This window comes from Stegodyphus dumicola, chromosome X2 (assembly GCF_044657685.1).
Source record: "Stegodyphus dumicola isolate Sdum_Otavi_A_Nest chromosome X2, ASM4465768v1".
Lineage (NCBI taxonomy): Eukaryota > Metazoa > Arthropoda > Arachnida > Araneae > Eresidae > Stegodyphus > Stegodyphus dumicola.
The window spans coordinates 131,902,855-131,930,272 of record NC_140781.1 but is presented as its reverse complement, the minus strand read 5'-3'; the positions used below and the strand labels follow the sequence as shown (position 1 = coordinate 131,930,272).

At 32.6% G+C, this 27,418-nt stretch overlaps 1 protein-coding gene across 3 annotated transcripts in view; it reads left to right on the top strand.

The window, feature by feature from the left end:
* The window catches only part of LOC118194853 (glutamate-gated chloride channel-like), a 188,502-nt gene that overhangs the window by 104,677 nt on the left and 56,407 nt on the right, over positions 1-27,418 (top strand). For all 3 annotated transcript variants that reach the window (XR_004759158.2, XM_035366066.2, XM_085810070.1), the window contains one exon: positions 22,388-22,614. Coding sequence is in view for 2 of the 3 variants with exons in the window: in XM_035366066.2 (XP_035221957.1) it covers positions 22,388-22,614 (227 nt within the window). In the remaining variant the exon portion in view is untranslated. The remainder of the gene's footprint in view (positions 1-22,387; positions 22,615-27,418) is intronic.

Sequence of the window (27,418 nt, the reverse complement as noted above, 5' to 3'; positions counted from 1 at the left end):
AACTTTCATAGCGAGAACAACAGAAACTCTTTTGTTGTTCAATAGCATCAAAACCGATTTATTGTTCAATAGCACGAACTCCTTCTCTGGTTTTTGTTCGGCAGAACAAACTCTTTCTTCAATTTCTCCCATTTTATTTTCAACCGTGTCTAATCTGCCTTCTAGAGCCTCAAATTTGTTTCCGATTATAGTAGCAATTTCTATTTTCATTTCCTCTTGACCTATTTCAGTCTTTTCTTCAACTGAGTTGACGGCCCCTTCTATTCTTTCTCAGCCCATTTCCATCTTTTCGTCGCCCACATTCATCTCTTGTTTAACGGACCTGGCAATCCTTTTCATCTCTTCTTGGAATGCAGCAAAAGATATAACCAGCTATCTTAGTTGTACAATCTTAATGAACGGAATTCACGCAGAATCGATGATTGCTTGATAAAATTTATTCCCCAAAAGAAACACTTTTCTGGAACTTTTACAAAGTACTCTTACAGCTCTTCTCAGTACGACAGAGCACAAATAGCTATAACCGCATTAAACTGCTAAAAATGTTAAACATAAGGTAATGCAAAAAGCATCTGAACAGCGAAGCTCGCACTGCGACCTCTCAATATTTCGAACTCAACTCTGAACTCAACTCAATATTTCGAACGAACTCTAGTCTCTTCGGTCTTATATGGCTTTCCTCCGGCCGCCGAGAAATTTCCAGTACCTTTGATTTTTTTTGAAATTGCTAGAAGGCATATACAGTTACAGATATATATAAGGCCGGATACAGTTTACATATAGTGATAAGACCAATTGCAGTTATACACGGATCGGACTAAAGTATCACCAAATGATCGATTACTTGCCAGATTTGGAGACAAAAATTAGTCGCCAAAACCATCACCAGTCTGGCATTATCTCGCCAATTTGACGAGAACCATCCCCAGTCTGGCATTATCTCGCCAATTTGAGGAGGTAATAATTTACTTCAATGTTAAATGGACTTGCTCCTGTAACATTATTTTTTCGGTTAAGCTTCACATTTTTTGAGGCATGTCATGTTATGTTATACATGAGATACTACAATTTTACATATAATTTCACTAAAATTATTTACATATATATAGATTTCGTAAAATTATTTATGAGCTCCTTTGAAAAATGGGACTGTATTTACTATGACAACGATTAGTAACATTATTTCTTAAATGTAAGGAAATTCCAAAAGAATCTTTTGTTGTGGCAAAAGTTAATATCTGTAGGCGTTTGTATAAGAGACTGATTGATAAAGAAATGATTGTTCAACCTTATTTAATGAGTTGCGTCAGACAATGTCCAAATATAAAGTACCAACTATTTAGAAAAACATATTTGTACCATGTACCAACTTATACCCAGTAACAGAAATCCTTTCAATTAACATTTGTTTCACTTTCCTCTATTAATTGTAATAATATTTAGGTTTGTATAAATTATACGCACTTTCTTAATCTCAACTTTGTTTAACTCGTGGCATCCATAGAGAGTTAACTTTCCGGAATTCGATTTTTGCCGTACGCGTAATGTGTTAACGACGTAACCCGCGTGCTCGACAAGGGTTTATTGTACTAATTTTTTTAAAAAAGATTATAGTTTTCATAATTCTGAACTAATTTGCTGCACATATTTGCAGAGCGAAACCGTGCCTTACAATGCCAAGCAAGATATTCATTTCAAAGCAGTTTTCGATCAGATTCAAAACGTTTCGTGCATACATATTCATTTTCCTTCAAACAGTTAAGCTGAGACCGACCCTACAAGAATTATTTGACACTTCGTTGTGCTGTGCACTATGATTTAAGATCGAATGGGTACACAGAGTCAAGACTTGGAAAAATGAATTACTAATACTCACGCTACGCTCATTTACGTGAATAGAGTGTTTTCGAGGAAAGGATACGAAACTTTATTAAATGAACAACATATTTTTCAGAATAATTTATAGATATTTGTTCCTAATGATGTTGGGTCTGATAACTGATTGCAGCATTCGTTACTTAATAGTATGCAACAACTCTGGTATCATTCCGTAATTACTTGCGCATAATTCGTGAAAGTGGAGGAATACATTTTATTCACAGTGACCAATTTTTATCACAGATGTATTAATACTATAAAATTTAGGAATTTTTTACGAAGCGATGAACATAAGTCGTTGATTAAATATCTTTTTTCTTTGAAATTTTCATTACTTGTTACTTTATTATATTATGTGACATATTAAATTTTTAGATAATTTGACATAGAATCTAATTGCAATTTTTGACAAAATACGGTTTGTTGATTTTAAAAGCTATGTTCTCATAAGTTTAGCACGCATAGTAGTACAACTTGCAAAACATTTAGCCTGATTAATTTACCTGTGTTCTGAGTTATGTGATTTAAGACTAGTAATTGCGGTAATAGGTCCATATACAGATTACTTAATTTTGAATTTTACATTATTCCTATTATTCAAAAGTTCCTATCTTAATTTCTAATGCTAAATTATTCGATTTTCTTTTCAAAATTTAATTTTTCAATTTAATTTTTTAGTATTCTTACGCATGATAACAAATTCATCTTATTGACCATGTGAAACAGTAACTTGCACCATTCTAATTATCATACAATGATTTATATAAAGTATTAGTATGATGTAAAGTACTACATGCTAGGATATGGAAATAATTAGCATTCCAGACCATGCTCACATAACAGGTTTGAACAAAGCCATCTACGCTGAAGTGCTACTGAATTAGGGATAAACATGACTATTCAGATTTTGTAGCGCTGGGTTGCATTTATGCTCACGTGAGGGAACTGTGGTAACTGCATATATAGCTAGTACTTTGGTTTTTTGTTAATCAGTCGTTTCAATTCCAGTATGATTAAAACATCTGATTTAGACATCGTAGATCACGGGCAGATAGTAGGCGCTCGACGCATAGAATAACATTTCCGAAATCTTCAAGAGGCTAGGACTTTCAAGGTTGACAGTTTCAAGAGTATACCGAGAATACGCGGATGCTGGGGGGGGGGAATTAACGATCGAGCAAATTGCAAAGGAGACGATTAGCCTTGAAAAGCGTGGTATGAGATGGCTGAGCCGTATTGTACATAGCCAGATAAGACAAACATTAGCTGAAATTACCACCCAGCTGAATCAGGGCGCCAGTCGTATAGTCAGTAAACGGATCATGCAACACTCGCTTCACCATATGGGCTTATAGGTTTCGGAAGCCCTAGACCCACAAGAGTACTATTGCTCAATTCATGCCATCAAGCTGCACATCTTGCCTTGCCAAGAGAACACATGGAATGGACTCTAGAGGACTGGAAACGAGTATTATGGAGTGACGAGTCTCAGTTCCGACTACTTAACACCGGCTAAGAATATGGCGTTAAGCTCATGAAGCCATGGATCCTGCATGCCAGGCTGGAACTGTGCAAGGTCATGGCGACTGAATCGTGGTCTAGACTATTATAACTCGGCAGTGTGTGGAAACTTTGGTATTTACGCCAACCTTTCTCAGTATGATTCAAGTACGTAGAGTTGTTGGATGATCATCTAAATCCATTTATGTTGCCCTGTCATTCACACGGAAATGGAGTATTCCAGCAAGATAACTGCACCTCTCCTACGTTCCGATTGGCTACTGTCTGGTTGTATGAGCTTCTGTGTCATGAATTAACTACCTAGAAGCCCTTACTTAAATCCTAATGCAATCGTGCACTATCTTCTTAAAGATAGCGCTGCGTGGGTCTCGAAAATTGAGCTCAGCCACGGATCTCAACCTGTCAGAATTTTAATAGCGGCTGTATACATTACTTACCATGCAAACAAGGGATGACCTAAACGTGTGCCTAGTGGCAACCCATATCAGCACGCCAGGTTCTGGGCCCGTATAACGATGACGAATGCAAGCTCGTAACATTCGTTCTCCTTGGTGCCTCCACACAAGAATAAATCAATCCACGCGCGGATACGTCTTGGATGCTATACGCAAAACCGGAATTCTTTTGAAAAGACAACATAGTCCTATTCCTAGTGCTCGGTATTATCGTTCGTGTCACCCATTGTAAGGCATGTCTGTCTCTGCAAAATCCCACAAGGAGAAGAGGGGAACAAGTCGTCCCTCTCAGGTGCTAGTGTCTTGGGGCCGTAGAGATATTGTGTGACGTTCGTATGACCCTGCTGGAGCCTTCGATTGTACATTCGCCTGGCAGCCATATAAGCAGTCGATACGAGCCTGACAATCAATACGAGCAGCAATGTCAGAAAATGATATACGCTTTCCCGATAGGCTACGATACTATCACGGTTGAATTCCGACAGGTACAGATAGAAGTTTCTCGTTTTTACACGACTCGTAACACTTCCTTTACACAAACAACCAATGCTCATATGCAATTTTCAAATGAGTAACTTGCTGTATAGTACATTTACGCATCATGTAGGTGGTCCAATTCATACCTGCTTTGTGCACATGAATTGCATTGCTAATCATTTGCATATCCTAGCATGTAGTATCTTTCATTCAAATCTGGCATTTCTTACATGTCATCCTCACCGTGCAGCAATTTTATTGGCCACTTGTGTAGTATAGGAAGAAGAGAAAATGAGTGATAGAATACGCTTTAGATATTGCTATGGCAACATTCTGTATAAAATGTAGAGAAAGATTATAAAATTAACGTAGCCACAGTAAAAGTGCCGGAAGAACTGAATACGATGAAAGTAATATTGGACGAGAAAAACGTCATTAAGAATGAGCAAAATCTTTCCATGTAAATTTATTTATGCATTGTTATTAATGCAATTTAAAGCTGCCGTAAGACACGAGGATCAGAGAGAATGCCATCAGAGAGAATTCACCCATACGTTGAAAAATCACTGACAGTTTATTGCAGTACCATTTGGAAAAATGCAGGGCTATTTCATCCGCAGGTATTTTAGCTATACTCAGCCCAAGTAGCACAACGTTGTTGTAATGACGTAGCAAATACATCGCGAATGATGTTGCAAAGACGTCATATTTTATCGCCTTTAAGACGCCAAATTAAATTGGCGTCTTAGGACGCTCTTTGAAAGTTCACCATTTTACGACCATTGAAAGACGTCGACTTAACACCATTACGTAGAACACTTTTGATACAAAGATCTTGTTTTAGAGTCTCTACATAGAGCACTATTGATGCAAATGACGCCTTTTTCTCGTCTTTACAGATGATGCTTTCGTCGCAAAAGGCTAGAATGCTATGTTGTAACGACACGAAACTACTATGTTATTATGACGTTCAGCTCTCTGCTGTAACGTACTTTTTGCAATTATTGCAAAGGCTTGGTACAACGCCTTTTTATAAATGTAGTCCGTTTTAATGAACCACTGTATTCACTAAAATCTTCCGACTTAATATTTGTGTCTGTGTGTCCTAAAACACTGACATAAATCTACATTCTTGTTTTTCAAAACTTTTAAATGAAATGCATATTTATTCAATATAAAATTTATTCAAACACATTTTAATTAGTGGTTATTAAAAAGGGATATATAAAAGTGATGAATAAAGGAATACTTTCACTCAGATTATAAGGTTTCACTTTTTTACCAATGTAAAAATGTGACTAACCATTTGTTAGACTTAAAGCGACTTTTCGCTATGTCTAAAATTAAAATACAGAAATTTGAGAATGGTGTAATATACTCTTTTATTTTAAACTGAATAAGATGTACAAACGGCATTCTTGGTGCTTACAAAGTCCGCCAGTACTTATGAGGAGAACTTGAAGCAGAAATTAAAAATATAAAGTTAAATTTGTATTTAATAGCCAAAATCTACACAAAGCAATATAATTGTGAATTTGTCTCGGAATTCATCTGCGCGATTTTAACTATCGGCAAGAAGCAACGCTGAAGACAGGAACTCTTATCTAGAATAGAAAAACTATAAAAGTGGTCTTCAAAAGGCAGAACACGCTTTACCTTAACAATCTCAAACCCTCACTTAAATACATACGAGATAATTTGCATTCTGACGAGAAAACAGAAAGAGAGAATTAACAGTAAATATTTCAAACATAAAATAACTATTATGTAAATTAAATAAACCTCACAAGATGATAAGTATCTTAAATATATTTCAGTGAAATGTCGATTAAGCAACACTTAATGTTATTAAAATTTTTTATCATTAAACCTCCATGTAAAATTTTTATACAACGGAAAACAAATAAAGTATGACTTTTAACGTATATCTATGTAGTGTACTAAGTCTCTAGACACGTCATTATACTGGAAGAGAACTAGTTGGCTATAAAGAATAATTCGAATAATAAAATGAAATCGTTAACCATCTTTACAACATAACAACTTGCCCACCGAGCGGAAAAAGCCGCTGAACACTGGTAGTTCTGACCGGGGTTCGAATCCTGGCGAACGGTCTGGCTGCATGGGCGTTTTCGTGGTTTTCCCCCATGTGTAACGTGGATACGAGCCAGTTTCCCTTAAAAAGACCTCCACGGGGCATCCCTCCCTTTTCGTGTACTGCCTACGGACGGAGCACGTATAAGTAAAAAAAATAATAATAATAACAAGATATTTAATGAAAACAAATTTCAAGAAGCATGCTTCTGCACGCTACCACTAGTGGAAATAGCCTACTCACTGATATATCGATACAACTGCAATTACATACATACACTTTCTATACAGTTAAAGGTACAGTTTTAGGAGCATGATATAATGATGTTAAAAATAATTAGAAAGTAATTGCTTAAACGCCCGATTACTGTTAAACCGTCACAGTATCCCCTAAGCATTGACACAACATACGTGAAGAAAATTAAACCGCACTACTCTAGCAGAACGAGTAATATTCTTCGAAGGCAAAGATGGTACTTCGCTTGAGGATTCCGGTGAGCTAATGGTCGGAGTTTTTGAACTGTCACTAGGAATAACTAAAGTCGTTTTAGATTGTATTGAGTTGTATTGAGTAGTGAAGTCTGGCTTCAAACGGTCAAGTCCTATAACTGATTCTTTTCCATTTATCAGAATAATGAAGTGTTTACCATTCCGTTTGATAATGTGATACGGATTATTATGCGGCTGCATCAATGGTGCTTTTACTGTGTCACTGCGCACAAGTCGTAATTTCTGCTTGAGTGCAGGAAACTCTCAATACTAAGAAATTAGTTTTCAATGAATCTTGACCTCATTAAATTCTAACGCCTAGGCACAGATTTTCACAAACGTAAACGGTAGTAATTTGCCATCTCTGACAAACTCCCTTTCATTTTTGAGCTACTGAGTTTCCTGCGGTAGCAAATGTGATATGGAGTTTATTACGTATCTGCGGTATGCAAGTTATCTCGGGAAAAAATGTAACCAAACGTCGGGGCTGCTTTCTGTAGCTTATAATTTCCCATTTAGCCGGAAATGCCTACTCTACGAATTAAATCTGATGCTGAAAATCAGGGACAACCTAGCTGCCTATGCCTAGCCCAAGTGGAGTTTTGTATACTTGTTGCACAACTTTATCAGTATATTGCTGGCATTCACAAAAAAAAAAAAAAAAAAAAAAAAAAAAAAAAGATGTGGTTATTTAGGAGAAGTTAGACTACTTCACAAGATTTTTCTCTCATTACTCGTAAACCACACGCTCCTGTTATTATTTTCATAGCGTTGTTGAAGGCAAATTACAAAGATTTTGCAAAATAGACTGCTGTAAAGGAAGTTAAAGTTGATAGCTTTTCGTAAAGGAAGCTACTTTACTAGACTGAAATTCATGTATTTTTAATTAATTTTAGTGAAGGACTAACCTTTAACTAAACGTCAGTGATAGTGAAAACTACAAAGTGGCATTTTCGTCCTCCACGATCAACGAGGCCTCAAATTTGGATATGTTTGCAGCAATGTATTACGCAAAGGACAATTCATAATGCACTCCTCATTTAGGAATGAAGAATTCACAAGTTGTATATATTAGACTCTCTTTAATAAAGTGGATGCGTTTGTTCTAATAGCAATTACAGGGTTCTCTTGCTAAAAATTAGTGGAATTTTCAGATTTAAACTATGCAAAGAAACAAGAAAAAAGAAATTTATCATCTGCAAAGCTGTGCTGTTTACTTTAATTATTATGAATTGATATCCAAAATATGCACTAATGAGCAATAATTTGCATCCACACGTCACCGAATAAAACCAATTACAGAATGAATTCCTTTATCATAAACATTATTTATAAACGAATTTATGCAATAATTAATGTCGTAATATTTATTGATGCATGAATGCATATCAGTCGACAGGTTTTACTCATCATCTTCGGCCTCTGTCTGAAAACAGAAAAGGAATGTACATGTACTCTACCAGAACATTTAGACTCCTGAAAATTGGATGTCTTGGTATTACGTTATTCATCTGTCTAAAGGAGACAAACATGGTTAACACATACTGGCAGTTTTATCAGTTGGATGCTGGACCGAACAGAAAACTTTTTGCATACTGTTTAGAAGCATGCCTGACGATAAGATAACACTTACTATGAAGTATTACTATCTCATATTATTGATCGGGTGACTACAGTACGCTATTGGAAATTTCTAAATGATTTATATATCTCCTACTGCAAGTATTACAGTTTATTGTATAGATGGCCTCGATTTAGCAGGCCTAAACGTTTGACGTTTGGGTATTAAAAGGATTCTCAAGGCTTTATATTAGGATATGCTATTCCAAGCCTGAGCCTGAATGCACTTAAAGCACTTTATAACTACGTTTTCGCATATTGATTCTTAGTAATCAAACAACGCTGTACAACATTGAAATAGCCAATTCTTTTTCTAGCTCACTTCAATGTTGAATAACATTTGGTAAGCTCCTTAATTTTCTGTTAAAAGAAGCAGCCATCGTTTTTAAGTAAACTGGTACAGATTTTAAGTTACAAATACGTATTTTAATTTAGAGATAAATCCAACATGCTAGTATGAGACTTTTTTATGAAATGAAAGATATGCGTAAGGACTTTTTCTTTGAAGTTTTCATAAAATCCGACCAACAGAGCTGTGATACAAAGAAACTTTATAAATACAATGTATATTAAAATATCAATTTGATAGCTGGGCAGTGAAACTTCTTTCTGTGGAGTTTGATATTTAGAATTATGGAAGTAAAATATAACACATATTATTGATCAAAAATCACGACAAAAGTTTCTTTTAAATGAACCCTTTGCCTTGAAGCATAATTTACTCACCTAAATAGTCACATCAAGGTTTTAGACATTGAAACTTACATACATCAATCATATCAAGCGCTTTTCAGTAATTGGGTTAAGTAGCTTACTCGCGTGGAAAGTCGCTTTTATAGATTCAATATATGCAACTTTCTTTTTATATTGATTGCACGCCATAGCTTTTTCCTACTACGAACGTTTCGTTTGTATCATTTAAAACATTCGAACATAAACAGTATATGCAAATAATGACTAAGTAGAGACTAATATGAAAATAGAAATATTCATTAATGGAGTCCAGTCAATAATGGAGTCAGTAAATTTCTATATTTTTAGAACGCTGAAAGCTAAATTCTTTTAGTAGAAACTGAAGATACAGAAAGTATGAGCACTTTTTTCTTAAGTTCACATTTAGCAAAAAGCTTTTAGAAGCCTTTCTTAATTATTTACTTCTAAGGAATGGTAAAAATATTCCAAATTTAGTTAATCATATACACATTTCAACGAATTCAAGGAATGACAGGTTTAAAGAAGCTAGTGTCTGCAAACTTTGTTTTAAGAATAAAACCACAGTAATGAGCTATAAATTAGCAGCAAACATTCTTTATTAGAGTAGTGAATTCATGCGTAAGATTATATGAAAACTTAGAAATATTACTGCCTATAGACATTGGAAACCTTACTTGAAGAAGAGCCTGTTTAGTTACAAAAACTACGCTTTTTGAAATGCAGTATAACTCAGCTAGAATTTAGAGATATTTAAATAACAAGAACAAAAGTGCTGACAGATGTCTTTTATTTTATTAAAGTCATGCTTTTGTTGGGTGTTTCTAAAGTTTCAACTATCAAAATTTTGCGTGCCAGAAATCTATAGCAAAGTTATATTGATATTTCTGAGTGAGATTTTATTTTGAGGCGACTCTTTATCCCTGGAATATTTTAACCAGTAATTTATATTTTAATTAATAAATTAAGAAAATAAAAGCTTCATCAGACTGACCTTAGACTGCCCTTGCAGTAGACAGTTTTCAAGAATAAAAAATTCCCATATTTTACCCTGACTTTTATTTTCAATGAATGAAACGTTTCAGTACGATTTTTTGTATTTAAATGGCCTTTCGTTTGGAATAAGAAAATGTCATTATTTTTATGTATTACTTTAAATGTTTTATATAATTTTGAATATCAAACATAACTAAAAATTTATGACTGAGTTCACGTTGTGCATGATTATGTTTTAATTAAAATGATAGAAAAAATCCTTTTTCAGTAAAATGAAACTATTTAGTGCTTCTACGCATTAAACTAAAAGTATTTAAGATGATTTTAAAAAAGTTATTTTTAAAGAAAACATGGTGATTTCCATAGTTTACATTTTAAACCGAAATAACTGAATGCTTCCTGTACTGATATGAGATAAGAAATATACATTTCAGAGTGGCATAAAGATCTTTAAAATGTCTTCTGCTCAATGTAAAAGATGATGGAATATTTCTAGTTAGCTAATCAAGACAGAATCAACCTTAGGTTGGCTTACGTTTTGAATAAAACTATATCAGTTTCAAGGGTGATCAGACATAGGTTGCTTCTTCAGGAGCAAAATTTGGTCAAGAAATCAAATCAAGAAAATGGACCTATTTCTGATCGCCGTATCTTGTATTGTGTAAAGTTCTTATTTTAAACTAACCAGATATTATGATTTGGATTTGCACTTTAATTTCTTCATTCAGTATTTCTCACCAGAATGCAAATTAGTTTGGTCCCTAATTAGCACGATGACGATGAGGTCGTAATGACGTAGCAATCTTATTGCGCATGATTTTACAAAGACGTCGTATTATGTCGTCTTTAAGACGCTCAGATATCTGCGAAATTCCACTCTTTTGCGACTGTTGCAAAGAAAGATTTCACGTCTTAACATTCATTTCCTTTTATGCAAAGACATCGTTTCCCCATTTTTATATACCCCATTCTCGTCGCAAAAACGTAAGACTTTAAGATTGTAACCGACGTCGTATAGCGACGTTTTAGTGACGCCTTATTATATCCTTCTCTGTCCCTTTCTTAATTTAAGACGGTAAGTTACAAAACTAATACCTTATTAGTTCTATAATTTACCTTTTTGAGATTATTACGAATCCTTAGTTGTGAATTTTTATTTTAATTTAGAGAAATACAGATTATTGAGAAGGCTTGCGTTATAACACCTTTTTGTGCATATAATACGTTTTATTGGACCATTGTATTTTTAAAAATATTATTTAATTTTTTTTAATTCCCTGTTTTTCTAAATTCTGACACTTGCTTGTTATTCAGACTATTTCTTTACTTGTTAGTTTTACTTTTTAAGTGCATATTTAATATAAACTACATATTTTAATAAACTGCTAATTAGATAAGATTTATAAAAGAATGAGCTTAAATGACAGCTTCAGACACGTTTACATCTACATACAGTATAACTGACTTAATAACATAAGCATCATTACGAAAAAATTGTTTATTACTTGATTTTAATTATTTCTGCATGTAAAAAAAATTAAGTTGAGAAAGTAGATTTTGCATGAATCCTCTTTCTTATAACAATCTACTATGAAACAAAAATTCTGTAAATTAATACATATGTAAAATTTGAAGTTTTGTCTCATAGATTTATATGAAAATATTCACCTGATAAATCAAAATGTAGTAAAATATCCTTATTTATTTTTGATGAACATACATTGCTTTGTTTGCACACGTTAAGTTTTAAATAATTTTCATTTTATCAAACACTACATTTTAACAGTTACTCAAATTCACTGTCTTTTTCTACCACATTCTATCACAATATAAATTGTCTACATCATTCTTTACTTTAATTATTGGCTTCTATTGGAACTTGTATATAAACTGAACTATAAAAATTGTAAATTTTTATCCTTTTTAAGATGTATCAGAGTTTTATTAATTAACTGCACATAAAAATATTCCTTTGATAATAGAATTCCACGATTTTCTTATTAATTTCTGTAACTTGTAGAGACATTAGCTTGAGAGATGAAAAATGAGCAATGCCCTCACCGAAACTTGAATCACGGACCTCTCGAATACGCCCCGAACGTGCTCACAACTATACTACGAAGCCAGGAGCCAGGAGAAATACCTTATATCTTATGGAGCTAAGAAGCCAGGAGAAATACCTTATATACTTCCCCCCCTTTTAAAGGGCGACTTGGGTTTTAGGGTACCCAGTCGTCAAATCCTGGTGGTGAAGAATCATCATTTACCATCTTTTCAGTTCAGGCGCCACTGTAGAGTCATTAGGATTTTTTTTAAGCAGGAGATGTGAAAAATGAGCAGTGCTCTCTCCGGGACTCGAACCACGGACCTCTCGAATACGCACGGAGCGTGCTGACCACTACACTAAGAAGGCATGCTAAGAAAACGGGAGAAATACCTTATAAACTAATATTCACATATCATACTTTATAAATAAGTGTTATTCTAATTTTGTTTTTTACCTTTGTAGGTACGTTCCAAAAATCTTTGTAACAGAAATATTAAGAAAATTATATTACAGAAAACTCCTTTGTGTTAAATATTAATGTGAGGCAATAATCTTTAATTGTATTGAGTAATCTCTACTGGATTTCAATCTGACGATATAACCAATAAAAGTAATGAAAATAATAATTATAAATAAGGTCATTGTCATGTGAAATTAAAAGTTATTACAAATTTCAGAATAGTCCAACGTTTCAAATTTTCTGTAAATCATTTATTAAAACAAAAATACAAAAGAAAATTCCTAAATTAGAAATCTTCCATTCATAGTTTACAAACTGAAAATTATCTTTAATTATGATAAATCTTATCAATTAATATAAAAACCATGTAAAATTCAGAAAAATAATTAATATGCTTTATTTGTATTGTTCTTTCGTATAAATTAACTTGGAAAATCTTCTGCAGCATGCTTTGAATATGTTTTCTGATAAATCTTTTAGGTTTTATTTATAAATAGTGAAACTAGAATTGATATTTATCATACATAGACAATAAAACTGGCATTAATATATACTTTTTTTCAGGAAATTCAAAGTTAAAATGCTCAATTAATAAAGTAAATGGTGCCGAATTCCATTCTCAGTTGGCCACTAGAAACTGCAATCAAAAACTTAAACATATAATAAAATTTATAAGTAGATGATAAAGTAAGATTTAAAGTGCATCAGCTAATAAATACCAGCACAAAATGCAAAACATGCGTTTTATTAGTTTTTCTTCAAATGTTCAAAATACTCGCAGTTTATTTTTAAAGGAGTATTTTAATATCTTACAATAGCTTGACTATTACAATACATTAACACCTTTTCCTATTGAGCCCACCAGCGGCCGAGCGGTCGCTGAACACTGGTAGTTCGGTCCGAGGTTTGAATCCCGCGAACGGGCTGGCTGCATGGGCGCTTTCGTAATTTTCCCCATGTGTAACGTGTATACGAGCCAGTTTCCCTTAGAAAGTCCTCCAAGAAGGCATCCCTCCCTTTAGGCAGATAGCCCTAGTGTGCTTTGCCGTAATTAAATAAACCAAACCAAATCTTCCAAGGACATCTGACGCAAAGCTTTCAGTAGTTTATGTGACTTCTTGAGTTGGTTAAAATTATGAGTTCTTTCATTGTAAATATCATTTTTCAGTAAAGCCTTATTTAAAGAAATCTAGCGGGGTAGGGCCAGCGACTGTTGCGATCCAGGGAGCAAATCCACTTTTATATATACACCATCTTGAAAATTAAGTATCTTACTCATCCTACACATGATCCACGAAGGAAGATAGTGCTGTATCTTGTTAAATGAAGCTACATATAAAGATCAATATCTTCCACTATAAGGCAATTCTTCCATGTAAGGCACTATAAGGCAATTCTTCTTAGCATGTCTTCGTGGTGTAGTGGTCAGCACGCTCAAAGTGTATTTGAGGGGTCCGTGGTTCGAGTCCCGGCGAGGGCATTGCTCATTTTTCACATATCCTGCTTTAAAATAATACCTAATGTCTCTACACCACTTCTATTTGCTCGATTTTCGCACCATTCTCGATTGAGTTTCTGCATCACTCAAGTGTTTTCAGAAGTTCAAATTTGACAACTGTAACGATCAAACTAATCATATGCAAGGATTGTGGCTTCATAATATATGCACATAATCGTCTTAAGTGAGAGAATTAAATAAAGGTATTTTCAGCCCACTTCATAAAATGTACATTTTATAGGAACCTCATGAAATCCAATTATTCATTCATGAACTTCCTGCATATATTATCCAACAAACAGAATAATAAAAAATTAGACGAAACATTATCTTGTAAAAACATCTAAATACAATGTACATACATATGCATTATGTTTAGATCAAACAACTATGTAGACTTTATACGCATAATATTTAGATCATAAAAAATATACGTCGAACATTTCTGAATTTCTTCCTTTCATGTCAAACATTTCTGAAGGAGAGTGGTATTTCTGCGTTAGAAAATAAACACATCACCTCTTTAAAATAACAGCTTTCCCAGAAGACAAAAGTCCTATGGAAACATAGATGATTGTGTTGTAGAATGTTCAACGTACTCATATTAAATCCTTATAAACAAAATATAAATATTAAAAATTTTTCAGAAAATAAATATGCAGACTAAAGTTTTTGTATTGCGTATATAAGACATTCAACTGAAACACATTTTATTACTGATAGTGTAAATGTTCGTAATAGAAATTATAAAATATACATATAATTACAAAAAATCATGTAATTTTCTGAAATTGCAGATTGTTTTCTCACTGAGTGGCCCCCGTATTATACCAACCATAAAAAATTAAAATAGAATTCAACTACAAAATGTAGTTTCAAATAAAAAAGCAAGCATTTTTATACAGTTATAAATAACAATTATTTACAGAAAAAAATAAATAAAAATCTCAACGTTTTATTGCATTTTATTAGTATTATAAAAACTTGCATAGGTATAAAATAACAAACTCAGAAGCATTTAAATCTTTCACATATTCTTCTATTTCATATAATCTGTGAACTCTAAAGCATTTTTCATATATTCTACATTTAAATCTTTCGTATTTTATTTCATTTAAATCTTTCATAGGTATAAATTGCTTACAATTTTCTGAAACATTTAAATCATTTTAGAAAACTGCAACGATGATTACAAATTAAATGCATAGGATAATTTCTGATGCGTTTCAATAATTAGCCATTTAGTCTTATGAGACTAAATTGGAAACTTTCAATTGCTTAAAATTATTTAAAAAGCAATCATTTTAAGAATGCCACATTAAAATTCCATCCAGGTAAGGATAAATTCTAATTTTATTAAATCACAATTTTAATGTGCTTCGAATAATTAATTAATTTTTCTATAACGTGGTAAGAATACGCTGATTTGAAAAAATGTATTTTACAATATTTTGGGTCTTCGCTACGTTGTAAAGATGTCGTAAATTTAGCACTACCTCACTGAAACTTTTCGGACCAGTTTACAACGACTTTGCTGCATCATGTGCTACTTCGGTTTTCTATTTCCGCTGAGTGGGCCCACCAGCGTCCGAGCGGTAAAATCGCTGAAACTGGGTAGTTCGGTTCAAGGTTCGAATTCCGCGAACGGGCTGGCTGCATAGGCGTTTCCGTGGTTTTTCCCATGTGTAACGTGTATAGAGCCAGTTTCTCTTAGAATGTCCTCCACGAAGGCATCCCTCCCCTTAGGCAGATAGCCCTAGTGTGCTTTGCCGTATTCTCAATACACACACACTATTTACGCTGAGAGTTTTGAGGCCCACCAGCGGCCGAGCGGTAAAGTCGCTGAACACTGGTAGTTCGGTCCGAGGTTCGAATCCCTCGAACGGGCTGGCTGCATGGGTGTTTTCGTGGTTTTCCCCATGTGTAACGTGTATACGAGCCAGTTTCCCTTAGAAAGTCCTCCACGAAAGGCATCCCTCCTCTTAGGCAGATAGCCCTAGTGTGCTTTGCCATAATTAAATACACCACACCATACCACCTGAGAGTTTTGAGGGCTTGAGTGAAAAAGTGTTCTGGTAAATACGCTTAAATTTATTTGATTCTTCTTATTTATTTTCAAAGCTCCGTTTAAATAAAAAAAGGTTGTTTTAAAATCTTTCTAAGACTTTGTCCTGTTATCTCAGACTGCGGTAACTCAGCCAATGTCTGTGAACGTTGTATAGGACTAAAGTAGCAATACTAGATCAAGTATAACCTTATAATGGTTTCGAACTTGTAGGCAAAAAATGCAGATTATTTTAATTAATTTTACAAATAACCAAATGTGTCCTTTACAGTTGTAATTTCTTCATCATCAGGTTTTTGATTTTATCCATGAATTTACATTCCAACACAGATTTAATGATATTTTCGGTATTATGATTGTTTTTATTGATCTGGCTTGGAGCATATAAACCAACAGAAGTTATCATTCTTTAAATGCATTTCTTAAAAGCAATATTTTTGTTGTGTGTGCGTAGAGATTACTGGGTGTTGCAAAGGTGAAAATACGAAATGTCAGCTATTCATCGCCAGGATTCAGAGTACATTATTTTCCACATTACTCGCTGAACGTCCTGTCTACTTTCACGATAAGAGCTCGTATGGAGAATTGCGATGATTCCTTACATGTGTGCGTAAAATCTAAAGAACTTAATTATCAATACATTTAAAACTTTTAAGCAACCTTGAAATACATTTATTAATTGAATTAATATATCATTATTTTAACAAAGACTCCAAATAATCTTTCGAAAATCGTTAAATCGTGGTTTGCCTATATTTCCTTTCTAAAGAACTGCGTACAAAGGCGTTTACTAAATTTATGTTCCTACCGCCTTTCTTTATTAGTGAAATCATAAGAAATGGGATTTCATTTACTCTGTTCGTGTCCTTCCCTGCGTATTGATTTTAATGGTTTATGATCCACGAGCACGAGAGTCACAAATTTTGCATAATCGTATTAGAAGTTCTGTTCTTTGGGTAAGCGAAAATTTGAGAATCACCAACACACTCTTGCTTTTTATTTTGAAAAAACTATTTGAGCCAAAATTATTTATTAGCTTAAAATGGAAAAAGCTTGTATGCCTTAAAATGAAATTCACTGGTAGTTTATCAACTAGCAACTTCTTAAGTTACTCGTATTTTGATTAATAGAATTGGAACAAACATTAATAAAATCGCAACAAACTTCTACTCACCAGAGCCTTAGACGACAAGCAAAAGCCTTAATATTTTTCTTGAATCCGATTTACATATGTATATCTTCCAACAACTATATTTCTTTAATGTGGGAATAAAAATGTTAGCTTTCATTTTAATAACAGCAAAATTAATCTGCACCTTAATAGAATTACTTAATTCCAGAATTAAAAGAACACTACATGCAGATTTTGCTTAAAGATACATTGCCAAAAGTTAAAGAATAAATTTATGCAAGTAAAGAGAATGTTATCAAACTTCAATTTTACTTTTTTTCAAAAGAGAATTATAATTCCTATTTATCAGAGACGTAGGAACTTTAAGTTTTATGCAGCTTTTGTCTATTTATTGAAGATTTTGAATACAAACCGTCTTCTGCGCCATCTGTAAATACAAAGCTACAAAGATCTAAGACAAAATTAATTATTTGTAATAATTAAAATTGAAGATTAAATCAGTTGTGAATATAGAGTAATGCTTGAACAATTAAGTAACTGAATAATTAAGTAAAATAGTGCTTGATTGCTTCACTAATTCAATGATCTCAACAAATGAAATGATCTAATCTTGAAGTTTAGATATTTCCACTAACTCTGAATCCAAACTGTTCATTTTCTCATGGCCCTAATTGAAATTGGTGGAACACATAGTATGAATGATGCAACTTCAGTTTTCGTGAAAATGAAATTAAGTATGCACATGGAATCACAAAGTAAATTTTCAATATTCTAAGTAAATGACTCCTATTGTTAAGGGCCCACCAGCGGCCGAACGGTAAAGTCGCTGAACACTGGTAGTTCGGCCCGAGGTTCGAATCCCGCGAACGGGCATGGCTGCATGGGCGTTTTCGTGGTTTTCCTCATGTGTAACGTGTATACGAGCCAGTTTCCCTTAAAGAGTCCTCCACGAAGGCATCCCTCCCCTTAGGCAGATAGCCCTAGTGTGCTTTGCCATAATTAAATAAACCAAACCAAACCTATTGTTAAGTTTTTTACTTGGTAGTTACAAAAAGAGTCATTGATGGTTATAAATTATAATCCATGAAATTTGAGTGGATGCAACTGAAAAACACAGCAGCACTTACCATAAAATACGAAGAATGTTACAGGCGCCCAAATTTTGAAATTCATATGTGGACATCCATTAGATCAAGTGAGGTCGCTGTTTCCAAATTCTAACTAAATTGAATTAGGAGTCATTCTACAACATCAGGCGTAAGATTACACATATTAACACTAACGATGAATGATAATTAACGATAAGCTTTTGAATTTAAACAAGAGATTTCGTACAATTCTACGAAATATTTCGATCATTACTTTATTTATATTTCTGCTCATAGCAGCCCATTCTTTAACTAGATGTCTATGTTAAATGTATCAACTTAAGTTTTATGCAACTGTGGTCGAGTAGAAAGACTGCCGAAAGCTAACAGTTGGTCTCAGTTTGGCCGTCTAATCTCTAACGTTTCCGAGGTTTCTCCTTGCGTAATATAAATAGCAGCCAGTTTTGCTTACAAAATCCTCTAAGAAAACATCTTTCCGTATGCAGACACACCCCACGAGTTTAGTTTTAGTTAATTAACCAAATGACCAAAGCAAATGTTCTGTGAAAACTTTTATAATCATAATTCTTAAAAATAACATTGATGGCAACGATTTCTATGTAAATTAAAATGCATAATTAATGAAACGCTTAAAAAGAATTTTGTTCCCTTCCTCCGCCTTATGTTGGCTCAATTTACGAAGACTCGCTTTTATGACGGCCATAAATTAAAAATCATCTAACTTAAGTTTACCTGCAACATACACATACCCACATTCTTTTTGTTCGTGTAACACAATGTGACTGTCGAAACTTTGCTGCGCCCCTAAAATCCGCTATGTGATATTTCAAGATTTTATCTATTTTTCATTTTTTGCTTGTTCTCAAAAACTATTATTTCCTTGCAAATTTATCCAAATTGTGGTAATAGAATACTCTAGAGATGTGAAATGTCAGGAAAAAAGGCATAATACAGGTTACACAATTTTTTGGAAAAAAATATTATATTCGTGAATATTTTCACAATATTGGTATTTCAGAGATACAATATGTGAAAAGAAGTCTCAAAACAATGTATGCGAATAATTTGTAAAATGTTGCTGCCACAGGAAACACAGGAACAGTATTACGAACATAGTATTTTGGAACTAATTGGCGAAGAAGCTGATGAAATTGGTTGTGCGCTGGGTCTAGACATCAGTATTGGGATGAAGAAGCGTTAGTGATCACAAATAAGGTGAATTGACTGCCGATAGTTTGATTAATTTCCAGAGGAAAACAGTAGTAGAAGAAATGAGAAACGAGGAAGATGTAGAAGAGAAACCGTCAAAACAATTTACTGTCAAATATTACTGTCATACCTCCAATTATTTCTTTAATTAAATCAACGTCTTCAGCTACTGAAAAATATTGATCAAAACACCGACTCTTTCATCAAAGTTAAAAAGTAAATTCGAGCAGGAAATAAAGAAGGGAAAACGCACAATTTCGGATTAAAACCAAACAGACGAACAAAATTTTTCTGGTTAAAGAAATTGTTTCCGATTAAAATGAATCATCGGGACGAATAAGAATTTCGCATTCTTCATGAAAGACGTCGTTCATATATTTTTGTTCCTTCTAACTAATTTTAGGAAGGGTAATGCATGCGGTGTATCTGGTGTCATGCTAAAGAAAAGCCTGATTTAAAAAATATAATCAACATTATTAAAAACAAAATATATCCCCTCACTTACGTCAGAATTAAATTACAACGGGACCTCTGAAATGACACCTACCGTAAGGTGGCAAGGGTATTGCTGATTTTTCATGTTTTTTGTTGTGATAAATTCCACTCGCTCTACACTGAGACCTTAAATGTGGTAGCTAATAATTCATCATCACCTGGATTTAGTGACTGGGTTCCCGTTTCTTCCAGTTGTCCTTTAAATGGGAAATAGTGCAAGGAATTTTTCATTGGAATCCTCATTGCGTGCCTTCGTGGTGTTGTTGGAAATGCGTCTGGCTACCTATCGGGAAGTCAGAGGCTCGAATCTCAGCGAGGGCATTGCTGATTTTTCACGTTTCCTTCTTCGAAATAAATCTACAGCTTGCTCAGCAATATTACTTTGTTGCAAAGAAAATCTTTGTTTCATTGAATACTGTAAAGTGCCCGATAGATACCTGTTTAAGGAGAGGATTCCTTCGTGGAGGATTTTCTAACAGAAATTGGCTCATTTTACATTGCACAAAGTGAAATCATAAAAAAAAAAGTTCATGGAGCCAGCTTGTTCGAGGGGATTTGAACCCAGGCCGAGCTACTAGGTTTCAGTCGTCTTTTCCATTTCGCTGCTTGATGGACGTTCAAAAAGATTAAATTAAAAAAACATTTATGGCCCAAATGTATACTTAGAAAACTTATTGCGTTTCATTCGTATTGAAGAAGAAGGGTAACAGAAAAGACTTAGGAAAAAGAAAGTAGTATTTCTCATCTTTGCTATGTAATTCGCAATGTTTATTGTTCATAATCCATACAATGCTGTATAATTCATTCATTATATCTGAATAAATTATTTGTCACTTTGTGTATTGTGAGAGTAGGCATTTACTGTTTTTTCATCCTGAATTTAAAAAAAAATCAAACTTCAAATAATTGGATTACATACAAGTATACATTTTCATACAAGAATACAGGTATATATATATATATATATATGAAACTCATACATTATTTGTGTTGTGCAGCCGGGGCAACAGGAATGAGACAAAGTTTTGGAATATAAAGCGATACGTTTATTTTAGCATCCGTCTCACAAGTGTTCCTGTTGTACCTCTAGGAGAAGTCCTATTTATAGATATGTGTACATCGTGCTCATCCAATCAGCGATATTAATTGAAATCACGAGATGACGCTATCTCCTCATCAGGAGTGTTCTTAAGGTCTTTATGTAATATGACAGATTTAATACAGATTAATATAACAGGTTAATATAATATTTGACAGGTTATATAATTTATACGTAATAAAGAAAGGATTTCGCCAAAATTTAGGAACAGGGATGAAATTTAGGTAGAGAATCGCCAACACATTATTAAGCAATGTGATTAGAATTTAATTTAATCAATTGATTTAAAAATATCATTACACACACACACATATATATGTAATGATATTTTTAAATCAATTGATTAAATTAAATATATATATATGTTTGTGACTCTTAAATCATTTGTGCAACAGCTCAAAAAAGACGAAAGATATTGTTTATAACATAGTCCTAAGAAAACTGCCTGTGTAGATATTAATTTTTAAATAAAATTTATTAAGCAGAGCTCTAAATTTTTATTTCAAAAACCAAAAGTTTCGAAAATACTTAAAGCATTAGTTAAGAACGTTGATGTGTAATTAATGCGGTATTTGCAAGTTTATTTTATTTTCCTTCTATTACGTTTGGTTTCAAAATGTCAAACTAATAAGAATAAAGTTAAATTAATTTTAGTTTACATTAATTTACATTAATGCAATTTACATCAATTATTTTAGAGACATCAAAATGTTTTATTTGATTATTAAAATAAAACAGAATCCTTTTTAATAGCAAATTATGTCTTATAAAGGCAAATCTTTCTTATCTATTTCTGTATTTATAGATGCTCATATACGTTTAATTATAATTTGCTATTTAATGAGTTAATAATAATTAAATGTATATGAATTTCTATAAATTAATTATAATTAAATTATAATTAATTTATAGAATAATTAGCTTAATAATTGAGCTAATTATAATTTGCTACATAATGTTACTATATCTGAAATTATAATGCCATCTTTTATTTATAATTAGTTATAAATATGTTATTTTATTTATAATCAGTCCATACGATTCGATTTGATGATGACTAAAAGATGGATGGATAACCGACTCATCTTCCCCGCTTCCAATATTGAAGAAAAGGTTGTCTTAGATTTGGACTGGAGGAAGAGAATTTGGATGCCCGATGTATTTTTCGAGAACTCCATCGAAGGCCATGTTCAAGACACAATTATTCCAAACATGTACATCTGGCTGTTCAAGAACAAGACCATTCAGTTTACAGCTAGGTAATGTAAGATACTGCTACATAAAAAATTATGCACAATGATAAGATAAGAGAAGATTATGCTTAAAATAAAACATCAATATTTTGGGTAGTTAATATGTAAAATAGGCTAGGTAAAGCTTTAAAAGTTATGAATTTTGTTCATTGGCAAACAAAATGAATTTATTTTACTACTAGTAACAGCAAGAAAGATAGCTCAGTCTAATCGGCATAGTTGGTTAAGTGTGTTATATATTGAGTGAACAGCTTTCTTATATAACGCGGAGCACACGGCTTTATTTGTTCAGAAATGTTGACGATAAGACATTTCAAAAGTATCGCAGCTGCACAACGTGAGTCTTTTTCCAATACATATTTTATGCCTAAAATGATTAACTTTATTTCCCGTGGTATTAAACAAGTATTAAACAATGGATATTACTTTTCGTATCAGAAACAAACTTCAGTAAAACAAGCTTTCATGTCTTCATCTCGTAAATATAAAGCTACATTTGGGGTGTACAAACTAATCAGTCCTAACATGTGGGCTGGCACCTTTTTTAGACCTTAAAATTTCTCATTTTATTGGCGTTACCGAAGAGGTATCTCTGGGAAAGATAAGAAATATTTCTTAGTTTGATTTATTATATTATTAGAATAATACCTTAATTTTCTTAATTATTGCATATTTTTAAAAGATAAAGGAATTCTTATATGTATTCTATAGTAAATTGACATAATTGTGAGAAAGCATTGCGAGATCATGATTATCATTTCTGATTTTACTGTAAAAAATTCGATTTTTAGTTTAAATGGTAATTTTATTTTGGGTTTCAACCAACCACATACAATTCACGTTACTACCTTAGGACTGATAAATTAACTATTTCTTGAATAAAGTAGGTAAAAGATTGTGCTTTAGTTAAAAAAAATTAATGTGACCAAATCTGGTTATAAGTGGCAAGTGTTGATCAGTTGTGGTATTATAGTTGAGTTTTACCAAGTTACGTTCAATTTGCATCTTTCCTGTATGCCTCATTTTAGTCATTGATTCGTTCGTTCCAGAGAATTTATGCAGATCTGAGTTTTGAGTAACAAGCAGTTAGTATAAAGTTAGAAAAATAGTTCGCAGTAATATTGAGTGTTTAGATTAACCTCCGGTTAACTCCCAGCTCTTGGAAAAATCACTGCTTCGAGAAAGTTTAGAATCTCATGACTTAAGTTGGTTGGTGAGCTACGTTTTCAGACAGATTCATTGCTTCTAGCCTCGCTTAGAAAGTATTTGGATTTGTAAATTAATAGAGTGTTAAAGGACTATTCGTTTCACTTCCAAATCAAGGTGACTGGTAACTTTGTTTTGTAATATCTTACGTTATCCCTTTCAACTGGTGAAGTAGAATAAAGTTAAGTTAAAAGCACATATTTGTATTTGTGTGAATTCAAAAATTAGTTCAGTTAGTAGTAATAGCTGACGAAATAGCTTTATTAGCATTTGAGGGGTAGGAGTTGAACTTGAGCTAGCAAAGAATTAGTTTTAGCTCTTTATGATTCGTACACAACAATCCGATAGCTGCTGCACGCTTATAACTATATTGTAATCAGATAGGACGCTGCTTGTCTTCCAAATATTCGAATTTCAAGAAACGGAAAGAATTGCTTAACGTTGAAGAAGTGTTTTCTGAGAAAAACAATGTCTAGGAATTACTCATATTCACGACCTTAAAAGTTACCTTTAACTATGTGACTTTAAAACTTTAATTAATTAACCTTTACATCAAAATTGACCTTTATGTTTAAGCCATTAAAGTTGCCTTATTTTTTTCTTTTTTTTCCGTACAGAAATCCTATCATACATATTGCATGCTTTTGATGTGAGTTTTCAATACAGTTACAGGAGAAAATATATCTTAGTCACAGCAAAATTCCAATTATGCTTTTTTTAATTTGCTCTACTTATTTTGAAACCTGTACTGTTATTTTTGGGATTAATTCTGGGTTTGAATTAATGAGTGAAAACAGAACCATGCTCCTCGATATTTAAATTTAGGTCCTGATTAAAACATTGTTGCAGTGGATAAATTACTGACTAATTAAGACAGGCTTTTATAGTTTAAGTTCACGTTTTATACTTTTCGCTTTTAACAGGGTATATTAAAGAGTACCCGACTTAGATCTTTTTAAAAGTTGTATATTCTCAATGCATCACACAATTCTGAGCATAATAGCATACTGTGGTATGGTACTCTAAGCATAATACTATACTGTGGTAGAATCCATTTATAGAGTTTGACTAGCTTGGGTAACATAAAACTAGCCTCAAACTACTAACAGACGTTAAACGAATTATCGTTCTATCTGAAAGAACTAAAGAGTTTTGACAAGGTCTTAAAAAATCCTTTTTTATTAAATCCCAGCTTGAACATAAAAATTACGTCTCGTGCTTTTAAAGCAACCACAACTTGTGGCTATGTAACTTAAAATAACAGTCAAATTCAAATTAAAACTAAAGGTTCGTTTCCATTAATGCGTTGCGAACGCGTAGCGTCATTGGGAGAAACGCATACGCAGACGGAAGACCGTTTACATTATTGCGTTGGATTTACGTGTACGGAAGTTCGGTGGTCGATTGCATTTATTGCCACCAAATGTCTCTGTATTACTTACGGGATTTGGATTCTTAAGCTATTTAAATTTCATGGTATTGGAAATTTTTATTTCTGCTTATGAACTGTGAAAGTAAAGTACGCTAGCAATTTTTAGATAAGTAAGATTATAAAGCATATTATGAACATCACTAATTGCATAGCAGCTGAAGTAAATTTTAAAAATTTCTTTGCTTTTCTAGAAGCCTTAAATATTAATGAAATAATATATATATTATTAAAACTAAAATGTACTGTTACTGAAAAAATAAATAAATAAATAAAATAAAAAGGTTAAACGAATTAAAAAATAGTTGGTACTTTAAAAATACAGAGCAACTGTAAAGAAAGGTTCACAATATTTACACAAAATTTGCTATGCTTGTATACAGCTGACTGCCATGTGAGATGGTATATTTTTAAAATATGCCCAAATCCGGAGAGAAAGCAGGTAATATATAAAATTTTAACAACTATTTTTAATTTCTTCAGGGTTATAGCTGGATAATTTATTAGAAATCTCGTTTGCTTTAAAATGCACTATGCGAAGTTATATTTTATGCATAATCCAAAAAAATATTATTTTTAATTTTAAAAAATTTAATTCATATCTCTTTTTATAGAAGAAGTTATAAAAATAAGCTTTTTCTCTTTACATATATATATACTTTATCTAATGTGTGTGGTGTGTGTGTGTGTGTATATATATATATATATACATTAGATAAAGAAAATGGAATATTTAATTAATTAATTCCTGCGCTTCTGCTGGAGAGAACTGATTTTAAAACAAATTATTATAGTTAGTTTTTTTAAAAAATTTTGAGAGCATTAATACTGTCTCATGTTAATTGGTAGGAAAAGTTTAGAGCTGGAAACATTCCAAAGTCTCAGCACATGTATGTACATTCACATAAAAGTGAAACGAAATATATATATATATGTGTACAGAGAGCATACTTTAAATTCGTATTATATAATTTTCAAAATAAATTTTTTGCAGGGAAAATTTAAATAAATAAGAGCATAAATAAAACATTATATTTAATGCATATAATAATATAAATAAATTATAAAACACGAATATGGATCAAAAAGCTAAGAAAGTTGCAGACAGGGTGGAAAAACCCGTATGGAATTCGAACTCACGACCCCAAAAATTAAGCCTTGTTACCGTCAACTTCACCACTAAGCTATCATCATACGGGAAGTGTATGTAATTTTGGCTTATATACACCATCAAGTAAATAAATTTTTAAAACTAAATTTGTTGGTCCTATTTCAGTGCGCTATCGTCTAAAACAGCGCTGTCCAACTTATCATAGCCCGCGGGCCATATTTTCTTCACCAAACATTTCGGGGCCAAGAAGGTTGATAAATGAAAAGTTATTTTATGTTAATTAAAAAAATACTTTATTTATACTAAAAAGAAAACTTTAAAATATTCGTAATATATTAATGAGAACATTGTGGCCGTAATTGTTTAGGAACAATATCTTTTATGTCCACATCAATATTTGTTGTGGCAAGTCTAATTATATCTTACAAACTGTTTCTATATTTTGACTTTATATATTTCATATCGGAGTATGCACGCTCGCAGATATATGTACTTCCGAACATTGATACAATTTGAAGTCCAAAATCTCTCAATTTTGGATATTTCTCTTTATCTAAAAATTTGAATATTTCTATTCCAGTTACTCCACGAGATGTAAAAAATGGGTCAGCCAGGTCGCATCTATTTGATATTTAAGATTAACGGAGTTGATATCAATATTAATTGGATCACAAAATAAATCAATAAGATCATCAAATTGAGAAAATCTTTCATTGAAATCTGTTATTTGCATATCCAATTTTGGTAGAAATATTTTAAAATTCGCTTCTAGATTACATTCCTTCATTTCTTCATAGATATCTTTGCAAGATTCAAAATGAAATAAATTATTTAACAACTTAACAATTTTAATTTGTTTCTAAATCCAGTAACATATTTATAAAGTCAACACGTATTTTGATCTTGTCCTTGCAAGGATTAATTCAAAATATTTAAATAATTTGTAATGTCCGTTAGGAAAGCAAGTCAATAACTAAAATTTTTATCAACTAAATTTGCTGTTAAATTTTCATCGACGGCAGTTTCTGGGAGAAAAAGATGAACTTATTTTCGAAGTGTGAAGA